At 36.1% G+C, this 18,415-nt stretch overlaps 2 protein-coding genes and 1 pseudogene across 2 annotated transcripts; 1 reads left to right on the top strand and 2 right to left on the bottom strand.

The window, feature by feature from the left end:
• Positions 1-6,317: 6,317 nt before the first annotated feature.
• Positions 6,318-8,824, bottom strand: LOC130728752 (heat shock cognate 70 kDa protein-like). The gene is made up of 3 exons (XM_057580318.1): positions 8,718-8,824; positions 8,154-8,386; positions 6,318-8,058 (listed from the first exon to the last, which is right to left on the bottom strand). Exons 1-3 carry the CDS (start codon positions 8,789-8,791, stop codon positions 6,401-6,403), a joined length of 1,965 nt encoding a protein of 654 aa, XP_057436301.1. The 5' UTR covers positions 8,792-8,824; the 3' UTR covers positions 6,318-6,400.
• A 1,344-nt stretch (positions 8,825-10,168) lies between these two features.
• Positions 10,169-12,667, bottom strand: LOC130728753 (heat shock cognate 70 kDa protein-like; annotated as a pseudogene).
• A 1,013-nt stretch (positions 12,668-13,680) lies between these two features.
• Positions 13,681-18,165, top strand: LOC130728754 (argininosuccinate synthase, chloroplastic-like). Its single transcript, XM_057580319.1, has 10 exons — positions 13,681-14,034; positions 14,260-14,312; positions 14,412-14,454; positions 14,772-14,904; positions 15,164-15,212; positions 15,377-15,559; positions 16,018-16,092; positions 16,172-16,357; positions 16,859-16,947; positions 17,376-18,165. The coding sequence occupies exons 1-10, from the start codon at positions 13,968-13,970 to the stop codon at positions 17,926-17,928; spliced, it is 1,431 nt and encodes a 476-aa protein (XP_057436302.1). The 5' UTR covers positions 13,681-13,967; the 3' UTR covers positions 17,929-18,165.
• The last annotated feature ends 250 nt before the right edge of the window (positions 18,166-18,415 follow it).

Genomic DNA, 18,415 nt, shown 5'->3' with positions numbered 1-18,415 from the left:
CTTCCCGGCTCATAATACATCACCTGATACCTTCCCCCATTTCTTCCTCCATCACATAGTACTCTTTCCCCTCCTCCATCTATTCTTCTTTCTTTGCCTCCATGGCTGCTGGCCGGGCAGGCAGCAGCAAGTGACCAGCAACCACACCTCAAGGAGCAGCAATAAGATAACGACGCCACTATGTAATACAATATATGATTAATAAGATCTCTCACTAAATTGAATGAAGGAATTGAAATAGAAAAAAGTTGTTTGCCACCGCCATTGCTATGTAGCTGTATTGAAATTTTTCTGCACCATGACTTAATAATTGCTAAGTTTTAACATAGCAATTGCATTGGACCACAATAACCAATTGTCACGATTCAAGTTTCACTCTAGCTGGCCAAATATAATTAAGTGTGTTGCAATACTATATCAAGAATTCAATGGCTTGTGGGTCGTGAGATATGTGACTTGGTGAGGCATCGGATGCAATCTGTGTTTGTTAGGTTGGGTGAGGGTGAAAAAGTAGGAATTGTGAGGTGTTTACGGCCTATTAGGGTTTGATATTTGCTGCTACTATTTCACGAAAAGAAAGAAGAAGAAACAGGGAGAGTCTCACGTGATGTATCATAAGTATTAATCCCAACCTTTGATTTTTAATAAAATCAATCGCTAAGATTTGGAGTAAGTTTTTTAAGTTACTCCTGGAGTAAATGAGGCCCTCCTCATTAAAAAAAACTACCTTCTTTCTTTCGAAAAAAAATGCTGTAAAGAAGCATTTGTGACAGAAACATCAACAGAAATATATAAAATTTTTTTATCACCTGGTACTATTGAATTAATATTATTTCGCTATTTTATCCCTAATAAGGCTTAAATATGTTTGAGGTCCCAGTAATATGGAGGGTGTTTCATTTAAGCCTCTATAATTTTTTTTTGGCAAAAGCCCTTGAAGGAAAAATAACATGGTGGTTTTAGTCCCTTAGTCCTTGCCCTCAATGTCCGTTACTTACATCTACTTGAAGGATAGTTAATTATTCTTTTTTTTTTTGAAATTAAACTGAAATACTATTAAGCGCCAACCGGCAATTGAGTCATTACATCAGAAAAAACCAAATGAAAAGCGGCTACAGGAACCTCCTCCACCCATACTAAATTAGCATAGGTTTCAGCGTTCCTAGCCAGAAAATCCGCAACGGTGTTGCCCGTGCGTCTAACAAAAGAAACACTAACAGAATCAAAAGCAGAAAGTAATAAACGACAATCATGGATAATCGAACTCAGATATGAACGCCCTTCCTGACTTGCTCGCCAATGGTTAAAGAGTTGTAGACAGTCCGTTTCGTAGCAAACCCGGCGGAATCATAAATCAATTGCCAATTGCATAGTCCATCTCATGCTCATCGCCTCAACCAAGAGGGGGGATAGGGTAGTGATAGGAAAAGAGCAAGCCGCCGCCATTACCTCCCCATCACTGTTCCGAGCCACCATCCCCAAACCAGAAGGACCCCGATCATGAAAAGAAGCATCAAAGTTGCATTTAATGGTACCTGGTGCTGGTTTCTGCCACCTCGCGGGCAAGGCTGCCATAGGCCCTCAATCACGGTCACACACAATAGCCTCTTTCATCGAGCTGCTCACACGTCAAAGAACCCCTGCCACCACGAACTCATGCTGCTTGAAACAGATGTTGTTTCGTGCCTCCCATAGTGCATAAACCGTGGACTGAATCGTGTTTATCGCATCATCATCATCAAGCTCCACCGCTGCTAGCCAGAACTCCTTGAAGGACGAGAAAAGGTCCACCCGAACAGCTAGCTGGGACGCGAACCAGACCTGCTTCGCTGCTGGACAATGCATAAACAAATGGTCCTCATCTTCCAACTCTGTTGCACAAAAGCTGCAGCTAGGATCCACATCAACGCAGCGTCTGAATAACCGCTCCTTCAACGGAAAATAACCCGATATAGCTCTCCAACAAGTCTCCTTGCAGCGAGGTAAAGCACGGGAAGCCTAGAATTTTTTCTAAAACTTTGGAGCTAGAGTAATTGTGGTGGATGAAGAAGCTTCATCTCGGGCCAGCAACTTCCTCAAAAAACTGTAGCCCTCCTTGGATGTGTATTGACCATCGCTAGTACCCGGCCAGTGGAACACGTTACTGCCTCTATGCATACTCAAGGGAATAGAGAGAATGCTCGCTGTTGTGCTTGGATTGAATACAAGTTCAATCAAATCTCTCCTCCAACAATGACCATCATGGTCAATGAACATAGACACCTTTGAGAGGCTTAGCTCATCAAACAAATCCTGGCTATAAATCAAAGGCCCTCATCCCGGCACCCAATTATAAGAGCAAATGTTAACTTGGGTACCATCTCCACTTTTCATTAAAATAGACTATTTTTTTTGAAACCTAAAATAGACTACTTACATCTATTTGTTTTCAAGGGGTTCAAAACGGGCTCAACCTGCAGACCAAACTCATAAACCCGCAAAAAAGAGGCGGACTGAGACACCAAATATGAATTTGCAACCCACAACAGCCTGCATGCTCGACGGTCAATAAGGGTGGAAATAGGCTGGTCTAGGCTAGACTTTGCTTAAATAGGTCTAACCTACTTTTTTTTTAGAAAATGAAAATATATTAGAAAAAAGAGTCTTGAGAACAAAACTCTCTCAAGTGAGTAGGATAGTCATAAGGAGAACAAAATTTAAAAAATTCAAGGTCCAAGCTTGACTTATTATCTGTTATAGAATTTCTTGTAGTCCTGAGCATGAGCCTATTAAAAGTCTGGCCTGGCCTAAATAGCATATTTACAAGTCTGTTTTGTAGTAAGACATTTGAGTAGACTGACAAATTTATTTATAAATATATCAACAAACTACTTATAGACTAACAAACTAAAAAATATTAAAATCATTATATGTCTAAGTCAAAGTAAATAGATCATCAGTCCATTTCTGAAAATGCTAATATTGTTAAATTCTTATATAGTCTAACATGTTTAAACACACACACACACACACATATATATATATATATATATATATATGTCAATAAAAATATAATTTAAGTTATTATTATAAAAATTTAATGTAAAAATAATAGAAATAACAAGACAATTTTATATTTATTTTAGTAGGTCGGCCTGTTAGGCTTATAAGGTTTTTTAAGTGGCTTAAGTCTGATCCTTTTAACTAAATTGGCTTTTAGAAAAACCCTGGCCTTGTCTATTTATTAATTTGGTATGGCTTGAGCCTAATGCAGGCTAGGCCAAAGGCCCCAGTCGGTGGTCTAGTCTACTTCCATCCCAAATGGTCAACCTGTAGTGTGGCGGGCAATCTCACAGTTTCTACCAAAAAAAAAAACTGACTACATTCCATCTTAATTTGGTTCAAACTTTTAAATGTTTTTAGGTAGCGTTTGGTAGACAGGTGGTAAGGGAACGGAACATGACAGATGAGTTTTGTTCTATGTTTGTCGTGTTTTTAAAATGGAACGAAACATGACAAAAAGCTCATGAAACAATCAGTATTTTTTAGAAAAAATCACTTTTTTCATTTTTATGTTTGTTTCAGATTTTGAAAAAATTATTGTTTTTCAAAAAGTTGAAAGCAGATTATTTGAAAGAGCTACTTTAGAGTAAGTTCGTTTCAGCTTATATTTAAAAAAATCACTTTTTCAATTAAAAATAATTTTTATGCTTGTTTTAGCTTTTCAAAGAATTATTATTTAAAAAAAAGCTAAAAGTAGATTATTTGAAAAAGCTACTTTAGAGTGCGTTTGTTTCAGCTTTTTTAGAATTTTTTTTTCATTTCATTTTTATGTTTTTTTATCTTTTAAAAAAATCATTATCTTACAAAAAGCTGAAAGCAGATTATTTGAAGAGCTACTTTATAGTGCGTTTATTTCAGCTTATATTTAGAAAAATCACATTTTTCAATTAAAAATAATTTTATGTTTGTTTCAGCTTTTCAAAAAATCATTATTTAAAAAAAGCTGAAAGCTTATTATTTGGAAAAACTACTTTATAGTTCGTTCGTTTTAGCTTATTTTAAAACAGATAATCACATTTTCTTTTATGTTTATTTCAGATTTTGATAAAATCACCTTTTTTTTTATTTGAAACAACCATAGTCTTAATTAACTTATCAGAATTATATATGTAATTATAATTATTATCTTATTTCATGGGCTTAAATAACCTTTTGGTCCTTGAAATTGTAAAGGGAATCAAATCTGGTCCTTGTAAAATTTTCGCATCAAATTGGGTCCCTAAAATTGTTTTTTTAATCTAATTAACTCCTTTTGCTCAATTTTGACCGGTCAACAGTCCAGTGGCAAGCCTAGTCAGCTAAGGACGGCTACGTGGATTTTTTTCACATCAATTTTAGTCCCTTAAAAAGTATTTTAATCAATTTTAGTTTCTGTTCTTCCACCTTCATGTTCTTCCACTTTCACCTTCTTCATCTTCCTCCATAACTCAAATCACATAAATTCAAAAGGAAGAACAAGGTGAATGTGATAAACATATAGTTTTTTTTAGGGTTTTGAATTTCTAGGTTTAAGGATTTGAGTTATGGAGGAAGAGGAAGAAGGTGGAAGAGGAAGGTGGAAGAACAAGGACTAAAATTGATTAAAATATTTTTTAAGGGACTAAAATTGATGTGAAAAAAGTGCATGTGGCCATCCTTAGCTGACTAGGCTTTCCACTGGACCGTTGACTAGTCAAAATTGAGCAAAATGACTTAATTAGATTAAAAAAACAATTTCAGGGACCCAATTTGATGCGAAAATTTTACAGGGATCAAATTTGATTCCCTTTACAATTTCAAGGACCAAAAAAGTATTTAAGCTTATTTCATGCTGTTACGTTATGTTCTATTCTTTCACCATACGCTTAGTACGCTTAGTGTGATGTTTGTGACTTGGTGTTGCCTCGAATTGATAATGATTGATGAAATGTTTGGACGAATAGATGAACTAGTGGAATTGGTTATGGATTTATGATTATTTATAATTAGTTATTATTAAGTGGAGTCAATATTAGGCTAAAATAATTTATATTCTAAAACCAGTTTTTTTTAATTAAAATATCAGTTCAAAATAATCAGAAACGATAAAATTGTTAATCAGAAAACACAAAATTATTCTTCAATCCGTATTTTTAATTGATTTTTTAATTAAAAACCGTTAAATGTTGGATGAAAGTTGACGAAAAACCAAAACTACAACAGTTAGTAAACGTGAGGGACACTGTAGGCTAATAAGTTCCTTGAGGGACCAGACCTGTCAAATCATGATAAGTGAGGGACCAAAAATGCTATTAAGCCTTATATAAACTTAAACTATACTATTTCCTAATAATATGACTGATCATAAAGGTTATCCTTATCACAAACAAAAGGGCAGGTACAAAATAAACTCTAAATGAAAAGAACTAGCCACTCTTGCCTATAATTGGAAACTTATATCCACAACTTGGTTCAAGGCAAGCCCAGCTTTCTAGTCGTCCTGCTATGTAACTGGTTGATTTGAATAAGAACTTTCTACTTCCAAATAAATAAATAAAAAGAGAAAATTACAATGGAAGAGATGCCCTAAGCATACAACAATACAACACACATACCCTGGAGAACAAGCCACATTATAGCAAGAGTATGAGTTAGGGGATCAATTCAGGAATGTTGAGTGTCTAAGAGCATATCCAATGCAAGGTTCTTAATTCTTATTTTGGAGTTAAGAACTAAGAACTTTATCATTGAAGGTGCTGACATAGACTCCCTAGTTCTTAAAAATAAGAACTCAGTTCTTATATAAGGAGTTTTGCTTTTTGAGTTCTTAGCTTAAAATATTAATTATTTCTCTCTCATTCAAATTACTTTATAGCTTTATGAGTTTTGTTTTATCACTTTATGAAAATAAAAAGTATAAATAATGTGGTTGATAAGACCAAATGAATAGTGGTAAGAACTAAGAACTAAGAACTCATGGTTGAAGTAAAATTGTTTGAGAGTTGCTTAAACACACGCGGCAATACGGGTCCACATGAATAGTGCTAAGAACTAAGAAATAAGAACTAACATTGGAGATGCTCTAATAGTAAGTTTGATTCAACTCGACCCCCCCTCCCAATCTTAGAATCAATTCTAGCACCACAAAGAAGCTACTCACAAGAGATTCTTTCATAATTGATTTTCACTTCAAACACGATTATAGAAACGCATTCCCAAAAATGAATTCAGTCAACAAAAGTAACAATTTAAACATGTCCACTGCAAATTTAAATAAACTTAAACTATTTCCTAATAAAATTAGAAATAAAGGTTTTTGACTTTTTGGCGCCATCAAAGACAAAATTTCTTTCCGGAGAAGGAAAAAAAAAGACAATGACTAGGCAGTACAAGGAAAACTCTAGTAAAATGAAAAGAACAAGTCAATTTTGCCTACAATGGGTTCAAACATGATCTTAAGCTCCTTTGCATAATCCTCAAGCACCTCTATTTCACCTGGCTTATTATTACCACCATCTAGCAAACTTGTAGCCTTTGTGATTGCGGAACTGATCTTCTCCTTTTCTTCTGAGCTAAGCTTTGAATTAATATAATCATTCTTCAAAGCTTTCTTCATCTTGTAGATGTAATCATTCAAAGAATTCATTGCATTGGCCTTTCTAAGGAATTTCTTGTCTTCAGCCCGGAAACTCTCAGCTTCTTGAATAAACTTTTTAATTTCATGGGCCGATAGCCTACCTTTATCATTGGTTATGGTGATTTCATTCTTACTGCCAGTGGTTTTTTCCTTAGCGGAAACACATAGAATACCATTTTCATCTATAGCAAAGCATACATCAAAAGGATGGCCACGAGGAGCAGGAGGGAGGCCAAAAAGATCAAAGGAACCGAGCAAATTGTTATCACTTGCTCTAGCTCTCTCGCCCTCATAAACCTCAATCAGAACACTGGATTGGTTATCTGCACTTGTCGTGTAACAGTATGTCTTCTTTACAGGAATAGTAGTATTCCTTGGAATCACCACACTCATGATATCTCCTTTTATACAAATACCAAGAGACAGCGGTGTAACATCATAGAGCACCAAGTCAGGAACATTCTTAATACCTTTGCTCAACAAAGCAGCCTGGACAGCTGCACCGTAAGCAACGGCCTCGTCAGGATTGATACTCTTGCACAGACTCTTCCCCTTGAAAAAATCATCCAATAACTCCTTCACTTTCGGAATCCTAGAAGATCCACCAACAAGGACAACATCATGCACTTTGCACTTGTCAATCTTAGCATCATTGAGGCACCTATCCACTGTCTCCATACACTCTTCAAAGAGGTCCATGTTAAGTTCCTCAAACCTTGAACGAGTTATTGATGAACAAAAATCAATGCCCTGAAACAAACAATCTACCTCAACTGTGGTACATGTAGTCCATGAGAGTGTCCTTTTCGCCCTCTCGCAAGCACTTCTCAACCTTCTTAGGGCTTTAGGATTTTCACTGATATCCAATTTGCTCTTCCTTCTAAACTCTTCTACAAAGTATTCCACCATTCTGCTATCAAAGTCCTCTCCTCCTAAGTGAGTATTTCCTGCTGTGGCTTGGACTTTGAATTCCTTCCCTTTAATTGTAAGGAGAGACACATCAAAAGTACCACCTCCAAGGTCAAAGATGAAAATATTTCGCTTTTTCTTACAATTAGTTCTCTTGTCAAGTCCATATGCAATAGCTGCAGCTGTGGGTTCATTGATTATCCTCATAACATTGAGGCCAGCAATAACACCAGCATCTATAGTGGCTTTACGCTGAGAGTCATTGAAATAGGCCGGCACAGTGATTACTGCATTCTTAACAGGTGACTCCAGATATGCCTCTGCAATCTCTCGCATCTTTGTGAGAACCATGGATGATATTTCCTCAACAAAAAGATGCTTCTCCTTACCATGATACTTGACTACAATCATGGGTTTGTCATTGTCACCCGCAATAACCTTGAATGGCCATAACATCATATCATTTTTGATAATGGGCTCACTATACTTCCTTCCAATTAACCTCTTAGCATCTGCATAAATATTAATAATTCTCAACTATCTTTTGTCATGCTTGAGTATAAACATTTATAGGAGGATTGTAACTAAAAAAGAGAAGAGAATTTACCAAAGACAGTGTTCTCAGGGTTTGTTGCAGCCTGATTCTTAGCAGCATCACCAATCAATCTTTGATCATCTGTGAAAGCAACAAAGGAGGGAGTAATTTTGTTTCCTTGGTCATTGTGAATGATCTCTACTCTGCCATGTTGCTCCAGCCAAACTGCAACACACGAGTAGGTGGTGCCAAGGTCAATTCCTATGGCACATCCCTTACCATTTTTGCCCATTCTTTCTTTCAATCTGACAAAAGAAGTTTTGTGAAAAGAACTAAGTTAAGCCTTGGCAAGAATAGAATGGTGAAAAACAAATCTAAGTTCAGTTTTATGTGTCACAGACATTAGAACCAGGCCAGAATGTTGTTATATTTAGATAACATTTTATTATCTCTGACTTAGTAGTGAGTACCCAACAAATCCCACTTCTCTCCTAGTGTTCGTAATAAACTGAGAGGCACTAAGAACAACAAGCTCTCCTAATATACAAACTTCAATCTGCAACAAATTTTATAATTCTTTGTGTTTTTGATTCATGGTCATACAAAACATAGAAAATAGAAAAATTAAAAGATCACCTTCTTCCGTGATTTCCATCTACTGTTTCAGGAGAAAACAAAGGTTGCAACTTGCAAAGGAGCTTTTGTGACATAGAAACGTTAATAGATTATTTATTATTTTTCTGTCACAATCTTTTAATTTTATTTGTTTGTTTTATTTCATTTGTAAAGTTAGCAAAAAGTAGTATACTCTTAAGCAGTTAAGCCTAGTGTCAATGAATAACAGTTTCTGGTGTGTGCATATAATCAGGAGTCCTACCTTCTAGGATCAAAGACTCTGTGTAAATAGTTAGTTACATATTTGAATTAGACTACTGGTACGTAAACCCCAGTGTTATGCAACATACTTCGGACATACCTAAAAAACCATAAGCGTTTTGCGGGGGTTTTAAAACGTGGGGTCTGACCCCGAAAAACTTTTTTTACATAGTTTAGATTGTGCCGGTTTATGCGTGTGTCGATTGGTGGTCAATAAGTACCTTATGTCCACGAAACATTGTCGTTTGAATTATAAAAGATTAGATTTAAAATTGAAATATACTGATATTTAGAAATTTAGTTAGTTAATTGTTGTGTTCATTGGACTTGATGACTGATAGTATTGAATTAAGTTACAATTCGTTATCCCTTTTTCTATCTCAATGCTCTGCCAGCCAAACTCAGATGCTCATAATACTTTGTATTATTGGTGTTGACAATATTTATTATTTCTATTTTATAGAAATTTTCAAACCTTTTCTAAGTACTCAAATCTGTTAGTTTAATGAAAATGATATAGCAAAGGAATTTCTTTATTTAGCTTAATTTAAAACCATTTAGTAAAATCCACTCCACCTGATACTTCCTTTGCAAGGATGAGGGAGATGAAAAGAACACAGATTGATAGAAAAGTAGAAAACTGAGAACTAAAAGGTTGTTGTTGACTGATAAGATTTCATCAGTGGCAGTGATAGGAATGCTTCTGCTTCCTGAACCTCGTTGGAGCACACAGCCAACATCAGAAGATTAAGAGCCTTGGTATAACATCTTAAAACAATTAATGATAATTTAAAATTTAATGTATGAGAAATCAATTTGTAAAATGTTCATAAATTTCTCATGTTGTATGTCAATAGATTACTGTAAAGGAGTTTTTGAAGTGTGTAACAATAGAGTCTTCTATAGTGGTTTGAGGGGAGCTCTGAGTCTGTACCAGTTTTCCTTTGTAAGTTTTGTTTTGTTTTGACAAGTCCAATAAATAGCCTCCTATATGGATGTGACATTTTTCCAAACAAAGCTCCACACACAAGCTAAGAATTTCAGGTCCAACACTTGGTACAAGTCCCACATTCCAGACATTCTGTCATGCAACTAGTTGCTTTGAATGACAACTTGCTATTTCTAAAACAAAAAACAAAAAGAGAAATGACAATGGAAGAGATGACATACAACACACATACCATGAAGAACAAGCACTATTTTAGGCTTTTAGCAGAAGGTAGAGTACGTATGAGTCAGGGACAGGGGAACAATTTAGGCAGCATGTTGAGTCACACGTTGTTTCTCAAAATTGATTTTCACTTTTAACCAGATTATACAACGCGTTCCCAAACATGCACCAAGTCAACCACACAGTAACAATTTAAACATGATTGATCATACAGGTTCTCTTCATCACAAACAAAATGACAAGTCAGTACAAAATAAACTCTAGAATGAAAATAACTAGCCAGTCTTCCTTATGATGTCTTGAAAGATGCTCTCAAGCTCCTTTACATAATCCTCAAGCACCTGTATTTCATCTGGCTGATTGTTACCACCATCAAGCATATCGGTGGCCTTTGTAATTGCAGAATTGATTTTCTCCTTATCTTCTGAGCAAAGCTTTGGATTAATACTATCATTCTTCAAAGCTTTCCTCATCTTATAAATGTAGTCATCCAAAGCATTCATTGCATTTGCCTTCATAAGGAATTTCTTATCCTCCGCCTCAAAACTCTCAGCTTCTTGAATAAGTCTCTTCACTTCTTCTGTTGACAGTCTTTCTTTGTCATTGGTTATGGTGATCTCATTCATCTTGCCAGTGGTTCTTTCCTTAGCTGAAACAGTTAGAATACCATTTTCATATACGGCAAACGATACATCAATGGGTGGCCACGAGGAGCAGGAGGAAAGCAAGATAGACAAAAAGAACCCAACATTGTTATCACTAGCTCTAGCTCTCTCACCCTCGTAAACCTGAATCAAGACTTCGGTTTGATTATCATGAATTGTAACAAAATCTTTTGTCTTCTTTACCGGAATAGTAGTATTCCTAGGAATCACCACACTCATGATATCACCTTGTACATGCTTACCGAGAGATAGTGGTGTAACATCTAACAGCACCAAGTTTGGAACATTCTTAATGCCTTCACTCAACAATGCAGCCTGGACAGCTGCACCATAAGCAACTGCTTCATCACGGTTGATGCTCCTGCACAAATCCTTTCCATTGAAAAACTCTTGCAATAGCTGCTGCACTTTTGGAATCCTAGAAGATCCACCAACAAGAACAACATCATGCACACAGGCTACACAGCTCTTGTCCATCTTAGCATCAACAAGACAACTATCCACATTCTTCATGCACTCTTCAAAAATTTCAATGTTGATTTCCTCAAATTTTGCACGAGTGATTGTTGAACAGAAATCAATGCCTTGAAACAAAGAATCTACCTCAATGGTGGTAACAACCATTGATGACAGTACCCTTTTAGCCCTCTCACAAGCACTTCTCAGCCTCCTTAGTGATTTTGCATTTCCACTAATATCCAAATTGCTCTTCCTTTTAAACTCCTCTACAAAGTAGTTCACCATTCTGTTATCAATGTCCTCTCCTCCTAGGTGAGTATTTCCAGCAGTGGCCTTCACTTCAAATACCTTACCATTAATTGTAAGAAGAGACACATCAAAAGTACCACCACCAAGGTCAAAGATGAATATATTTTGCTCTTCTTGACAATTAGTTTTCTTGTCAAGGCCATAGGCAATAGCTGCAGCTGTGGGTTCACTGATTATCCGCTTAACATCAAGACCAGCAATGGCCCCAGCATCTATAGTGGCTTTGCGCTGAGAGTCATTGAAATAAGCAGGCACAGTTATGACTGCACTCTTAACAGGTGACCCCAGATATGCCTCTGCTATCTCCCGCATCTTTGTCAGGACCATGGATGAAACTTTCGGCACAAAGATGTTTTTCCTGACCCTTGTACTTAACAACAATCATGGGTTTGTCATTAACACCCGCAACAACCTTGAATGGCCATAACATGATATCATTCTTAATAATGGGATCACTATACTTCCTACCAATTAACCTCTTAGCATCTGCAAATATAGTAATAATTCTCAATATATATCATTTAGAGTAGGGAGGTAATAAAAGTATAAAATTTTACCAAAGACAGTGTTCTCAGGGTTTGTAGCAGCCTGATTCTTTGCAGCTTCACCAGTCAATCTTTGTTCATCTGTGAAAGCAACAAAGGAGGGAGTAGTTCTGTTTCCTTGGTCATTGTGAATGATCTCTACTCTGCTATGTTCCTCCTGCCAAACTGCAACACAAGAATAAGTGGTGCCAAGGTCGATTCCTATAGCACATCCCTCATCAGTTTTGCCCATTCTTTCAATCTAACAAAACAAAGTGGTCTAAAGAACTGGAATGTGGCTTGGGAAGAATAGAAATATCGGTCGCGGTCGCGGTCGCGTTGCGGATTTCGCGATAACGGATATTATCGTTGCTGCGGTATGTGTTGCGCCTATTGCGGTGTGAATGACTCTCTGATTTTCACAAATTATGTTTAAAATGCATAAATCATGTGAAAAAAGAAATATTATTATATAACATATATTATTGATCATAATAGTAACATCTACATTATACAAAAACTCATGACATATATTTTAAATCTTCATAAGATGTCAAAAAGTAAAGAAAATAATTAGAAAATGATTGATATGAATACATTAGTAGCTACTAATATATTTAATAAAATTCATACATTAACATAAATCAAACAATAAGAATCATTCAAAAGAATCATATGTCTATTAAACTAGATATAAAGCTAGATAATCAAATAAAAAGCTAGATAATCAAATAAAAAAAAAACTACATATAATATAACCCATTTCAGTTTATTTTTTTTAAAATCCATATAACCCATTCAACGAATCTGTTATGAGCCCAAACCAACACCCTTTTAAACAATTAAACAAATTAATTCAGAATCAATTCAAGGGAAGGGAAAAACTAAATGATGGCCATAATTTTAGGGAAATCAGAAATTCAAAATATGATAAAATAAATAACAAAACTGACCCTACTTTTTTTAAGAGAAAAAAATCAAAATCTTTCCACTCTCCTCCCATTCCAAAACACGATCAACAAGTCAAAAACCCAAAAGCCAGAGAGAAGACAACAACAGATCTGAAGAGATTGGGTGAAGAAGAGACAGAAGAGAAGAGTGAAGACGAGAGCGTCGCGGACAGTGTACGATGGTTTTGGGTGGCAGCGCGGCTGCGCCGGTCGGTCGGAGGCTACTTATCTCAGTTCTCACTTCTCACGGTCAAAGTCTCAGAGTCAGAGAGCAAGAGGAAGAAGGGAAGATAGAGGTTTCTGAGTTGAATCTAAGAAAAAGCAAAGCTGAAATTTGGTACAAGATTCTCCAATTCTCCTTTGATTCTCCTCTGATTCTCTCTAAAATTGATTCTGAAAAGAACAAGTCACGGCAGTAACGGTGTTACAAGGCTCTGTAACGCCTCTGTTGCGGCCGTTACACGTGATTCTGTATAGCACCGAGAAATCGTTCCGTATCGGTAACGTTCCTCGCCGTTACCGCAACATATCGGACGATATCGTTCCGATATTTAGAACCTTTATAGAATGATGAAAAACAAAACTTCAGTTAAGCTTTATATGTGTCACATGAGAATATATATATATATATATATATATATATATATTTTTGATAAGCTGTCACATGAGAATATGATTCGGCTGACTCTACAGGTACTCAAATCTGTTAGTTTAAGGAAAATGATAGAAAATATGTTTAAAGGAATTTTTTTATTTACTAGCTTATTTAAAGCCATTTAGTAAACTCCATCCGATGACAGCCATAATTGCAATCTGACAAAAACAAGAGTTATAGTGTCCCACAAAACAACGTTAAAAGGGGGAGTGAGTGAGTGAGTGAGTGAGTGAGTGAGTGAGGTAGCTTCTATCTGTTCTCTGAACCTGTAACATCCATGGCTCCTCTGAATGCAGCTCTCACATATTCATGCCCAGCTCTTGCTCCTGCTCGACATGCAAGAGGTGCACTCACCGTTTCCTTCTATTCCGCAGTAGATAGAAGCTAAAAAAATTCATCTTGAAATGTAGTTGATGATCATTCATAGAGTAGAGTGGATTTTGGAAAACCCCATGTCATTTTTTTTTAATAAAAAAGTTGACATTTTGAGAACTGGGAATGAAGCTTTCTGGTCATGCATGTTCTGTTTGATCTCTGTTAACTATTTTTTGTGCTTTTTTTGTGTGCAGAGCAACGATTTCAGCACCAGTTCTGCAAAACGAATTCTTTGTCATCCAATGAGGTGGTCTTATATACAGTAACTCCTTAATTAAAATTTATATTATTTGAGTTTTGATGGTGTTCTGAATTCTGATGATCCTTTTGGAATTCTGTGATGTAGTTGGGGCCAAGAACAAGTGTTGTTGGTGCCAGGAAAACTCAAGGTGAGATACTCTTTGACTATAACTAGTGCATGTTTGTAAATCCTTCTATAATTGATTTCGAAGCCAAGATCAATTTTGGGGGAGAAACATTTGTTTTGTGCGTAGCTCTTGGGTGTCAGAAATGATTTTGTGAAAAGAAAAATTAATGCGATAAACCACTTGGTTGATGATGTATGACCTCAACATAAAGCAGCTTTTCTAGTTCAATTGTTCATCTTCATTGAAAAATATGAGCTTGAAACAATGGTGTTTGAGTTTAAAATTTAAGTTTGATGTTTGTAAAATTGTAATGGTGATAAAGTTTTCTTGACATGCAGTTATAAAAGCAGTTCTGCAAGATATACAAATTCCTGAAACCAAGAATGTTACCAGCTTACGCGGGAAATTGAATAAGGTTGTGCTGGCTTACAGTGGTGGCTTAGACACATCAGTGGTTGTCCCCTGGCTGAGGTATATAACTTGTTCTGGTCCTTTTCTCAGTTCACGTAGTTGGACTTTTTTCCTTTTGTATAACAATCTGTAGATAAACCTTTGTACTGTTTTGTTATTGAGAATTTACATGCAATTATCTTTCACGACATTGTGATTTCTACTTATTACAAGGTTTATTACATTTTGCCAAAAAAAAAAAGGTTTATTACATGCTGGCTTGTCCCTACTAGAATCGCTTCCTTGTCATATCGCTTATTTGATGATTTTGGCCTTGCAGAGAGAACTACGGTTGTGATGTTGTTTGCTTCACTGCTGATCTTGGCCAAGTATGTTATATCTTGTAAACTTCACTTTCTGTAATCAAGATTATTGTTTGGTAAATTGTGTTATTGGAATAGATGTTTAAAGATTGTAAAATTTTGACTGGGGAAACTTGCTTTACACCATTTTTATATGCTGCATGTATGGTAACAAATACTTAATTCCATAGGGTGCACAAGAATTGGAAGGTTTAGAAGAGAAGGCCAAAGCTAGTGGAGCCTCCCACTTAGTTGTGAAGGATTTGAAGGAGGAATTTGTTAGAGACTATGTATTCCCTTGCCTGCGTGCTGGTGCACTTTATGAGAGGAAATACTTGCTTGGAACGGCAATAGCCCGCCCTGTGATTGCAAAGGTACACTTGTGCTTAAGTTTGATGTTCTTGTCTTCCATCTAAGTTAGTAGCAGCTTTGTTACCCCTTAGAAATCTTCCTATTTTTTTGGTTGCGTTTTGAAGAGCTTGTTATAGCTCATCTTATAGCATAAACACTTACGCCAGTGTCGGGTATAAAAATCCTTATGATTTGACCATAAGCTGTTTTGAGCTTATTTTCATAAGCTTCTCAAGTTAGCTTATGAATAAACACTTATACCTACATATAAGCTATTTTGCACTTATTTCAATAAGTTTTCAAATTAGCTTATCAATAAGCGCTGATGTGATAAGCTCTTATTGCCATAAGCACTTAATTAAACTGTTTACCCAAATACACTTCTTATATTTTAGAAGAATCATAATGATCAGGCATATATATATATATATATATATATTTTTTTTTTTTGAACATATATTGATACCTACTGAATTGATAGTCCATGGTGGATATTGCCAAAGAAGTTGGAGCTGATGCTGTTTCCCATGGTTGTACAGGGAAAGGAAATGATCAGGCATGTACTTCATTATCAACTGATAACATTTCATCATGTCAATTATTTTTTTCTGATATATTTACTCATGGTTATTCAGGTTCGGTTTGAGCTCTCTTTCTTTGCTCTGAATCCCAAGTTAAATGTTGTGGCTCCATGGAGGGAGTGGGATATTACAGGGAGAGAAGATGCTATAGAGTATGCTAAGAAGCATAATGTACCTGTTCCTGTAACCAAGAAATCCATATACAGCAGGGACAGGAACCTTTGGCACATAACCCATGAGGTAAGTTTTTCTTGTTATGCTCATTCTAGTTGAAGTTAACTATATTTTTATGATTTGTCTCATGGCTTTCTAAGAGCACTTTGTAAACTTTTGGGGAAATTTTCATGATCTGCTCAAAGTTTTTAATTGGATCATCTCAAGTCATAGGGGTATCAATAGAGAAGAACAATTTTTTTCTTATTATTGCAAATGTTCTCATAGGCATCTTCATTCCAGGATTGGATATTACTCTTATTAATGATTCATGTATGCCTTTTCAGTGTTCATTTAGTTATTTCTTCTAAAAGCTGGAAAAACTTGTAATTGAGTACCGAATCTAGACACATGAAGTATCAAACTGTAATGTGAAACCTCATTCTGATGCTGTAATATGATAAGTTGCTAAAAGTGAAAATCTTCAGTTTGATTTATGTTTACTTATGTACTATAGCTCCAAAACTATTGATTGGATATATGACATATTAACTGTTTCTCTTATATTTCCAATTTGTGCTACTGAAGGGCGGTGTTTTAGAAGACCCAGCAAATGAACCTAAAAAGGATATGTACATGATAACTGTAGACCCAGAGGATGCTCCCAATGAACCAGAGTAAGCATTTTCCACTGGCATAGTGCCTATATACAAATAATAAAAATTTTAAGATACATTAAATAATAATGAAACAGATAAAGTTATTTTACTGTTATGTTAAGTTTAAAATAGGCTGTTTCAGGACATATTCTAGCCATGTAGTAACTATTCTATCAGAATAATTAGTTGTCACTCGCTAGGTCCGTGCTTCTTTGGGTTCCATAAAATGGACCAACCTACATGTTCAAAATTTACATCATTAGGTGTATAGCATGTTTGGATGATCTTATGTTTACTCAGAATCAATTTTGATGCCCAAAAGCTACTTACATAAGCTTTTCCCCATGATCGAATTTTCTAATAAAATCAATTGTAGAAGAATTTACAAACATGCACATAGTTTTCCAAATTGCTCACACACTTTAGCTATTTTGAACGTGTTGCAGATACGTGGAAATCGGGATAGAGAATGGTGTTCCTGTATCGGTGAACGGGAAGAAGCTTTCACCAGGAAACTTGGTTGCCAAGCTGAATGAGATCGCTGGAAGGCACGGAATCGGCCGAGTCGACCTTGTTGAAGACAGAATTGTAGGCATGAAGAGCCGTGGAGTTTATGAAACCCCTGGTGGCACCATCCTCTTCGATGCAGTGAGGGACTTGGAGTGCTTAACACTTGACAGAGAAACACTTCAGCTGAAAGACACATTGGCCCTCAAATATGCAGAGTTAGTGTATGCTGGGAGGTGGTTCGATCCGCTCCGCGAGTCCTTGGACGCCTTCATGCAGAAGATCACCGAAACCACAACAGGCTCAGTGACTTTGAAGCTGTACAAAGGTTCTGCTGCTGTGACTGGTAGGAAGAGCCCTTACAGTCTTTACAGAGAAGACATTTCTTCATTTGATACTGGGGATTTATACAATCATGCTGATGCTGTTGGCTTTATCAAGCTTTATGGTCTTCCAATGAGGATTAGAGCAATGATGCAACAAGGCCTCTAGATGGTGCTTGGTTTCATTATGTGCTTTATTTTAGACTATGCTTTCCATGCACTTTGATTTATGTTGGTGGGAACCTTTGCTTTTTCAGTGAATAAATGTGAAGATAAGTGGAATATTGTTGGGATGCAATTCAGAAATCTGAACAAAACTGTTTTCATTTATTGTGTAACTTATGTGAGCACAAAATTCAAACATTTCAACTCAATAAGTTCAGACTCAATATTTATGTTTGAAGTATATTTGTACAGTTTTCAGTTTTGATTTTAAAAACTTCTCATTTCTTCATAGCAAAGATCACAACTTTTGTTAAACAATGACGCAGACCTAGCCATAGCCAAAACCCTAATCGGAAGTCATAGTTTCTAAAGTGAAGCCGCCGTATTTCAATATATGTAAACATGCCTTATCTACAAGAGATCCCTTGCTTTATAATGGAAATGGGGCTAACCCTAGAGCTAATTCACCTGGGGTATGGGGCCTTACATAG

This window comes from Lotus japonicus, chromosome 1, assembly GCF_012489685.1.
Source record: "Lotus japonicus ecotype B-129 chromosome 1, LjGifu_v1.2".
Classification (NCBI taxonomy): domain Eukaryota; kingdom Viridiplantae; phylum Streptophyta; class Magnoliopsida; order Fabales; family Fabaceae; genus Lotus; species Lotus japonicus.
This window is presented reverse-complemented; position numbering and strand designations above follow the sequence as displayed.

Coding starts and splice junctions, on each gene's coding strand:
- LOC130728752 (XM_057580318.1), bottom strand. CDS start 8,791: ATGTCACAAAAGCTCCTTTGCAAGTTGCAACCTTTGTTTTCTCCTGAA. Junction 8,387..8,717: donor GATGGAAATCACGGAAGAAG/GTGATCTTTTAA, acceptor TTCTTTTGTCAG/ATTGAAAGAAAGAATGGGCA. Junction 8,059..8,153: donor CCCTGAGAACACTGTCTTTG/GTAAATTCTCTT, acceptor ATATTTATGCAG/ATGCTAAGAGGTTAATTGGA.
- LOC130728754 (XM_057580319.1), top strand. CDS start 13,968: ATGGCTCCTCTGAATGCAGCTCTCACATATTCATGCCCAGCTCTTGCT. Junction 14,905..15,163: donor GTGGTTGTCCCCTGGCTGAG/GTATATAACTTG, acceptor TTGGCCTTGCAG/AGAGAACTACGGTTGTGATG. Junction 16,358..16,858: donor TTTGGCACATAACCCATGAG/GTAAGTTTTTCT, acceptor GTGCTACTGAAG/GGCGGTGTTTTAGAAGACCC.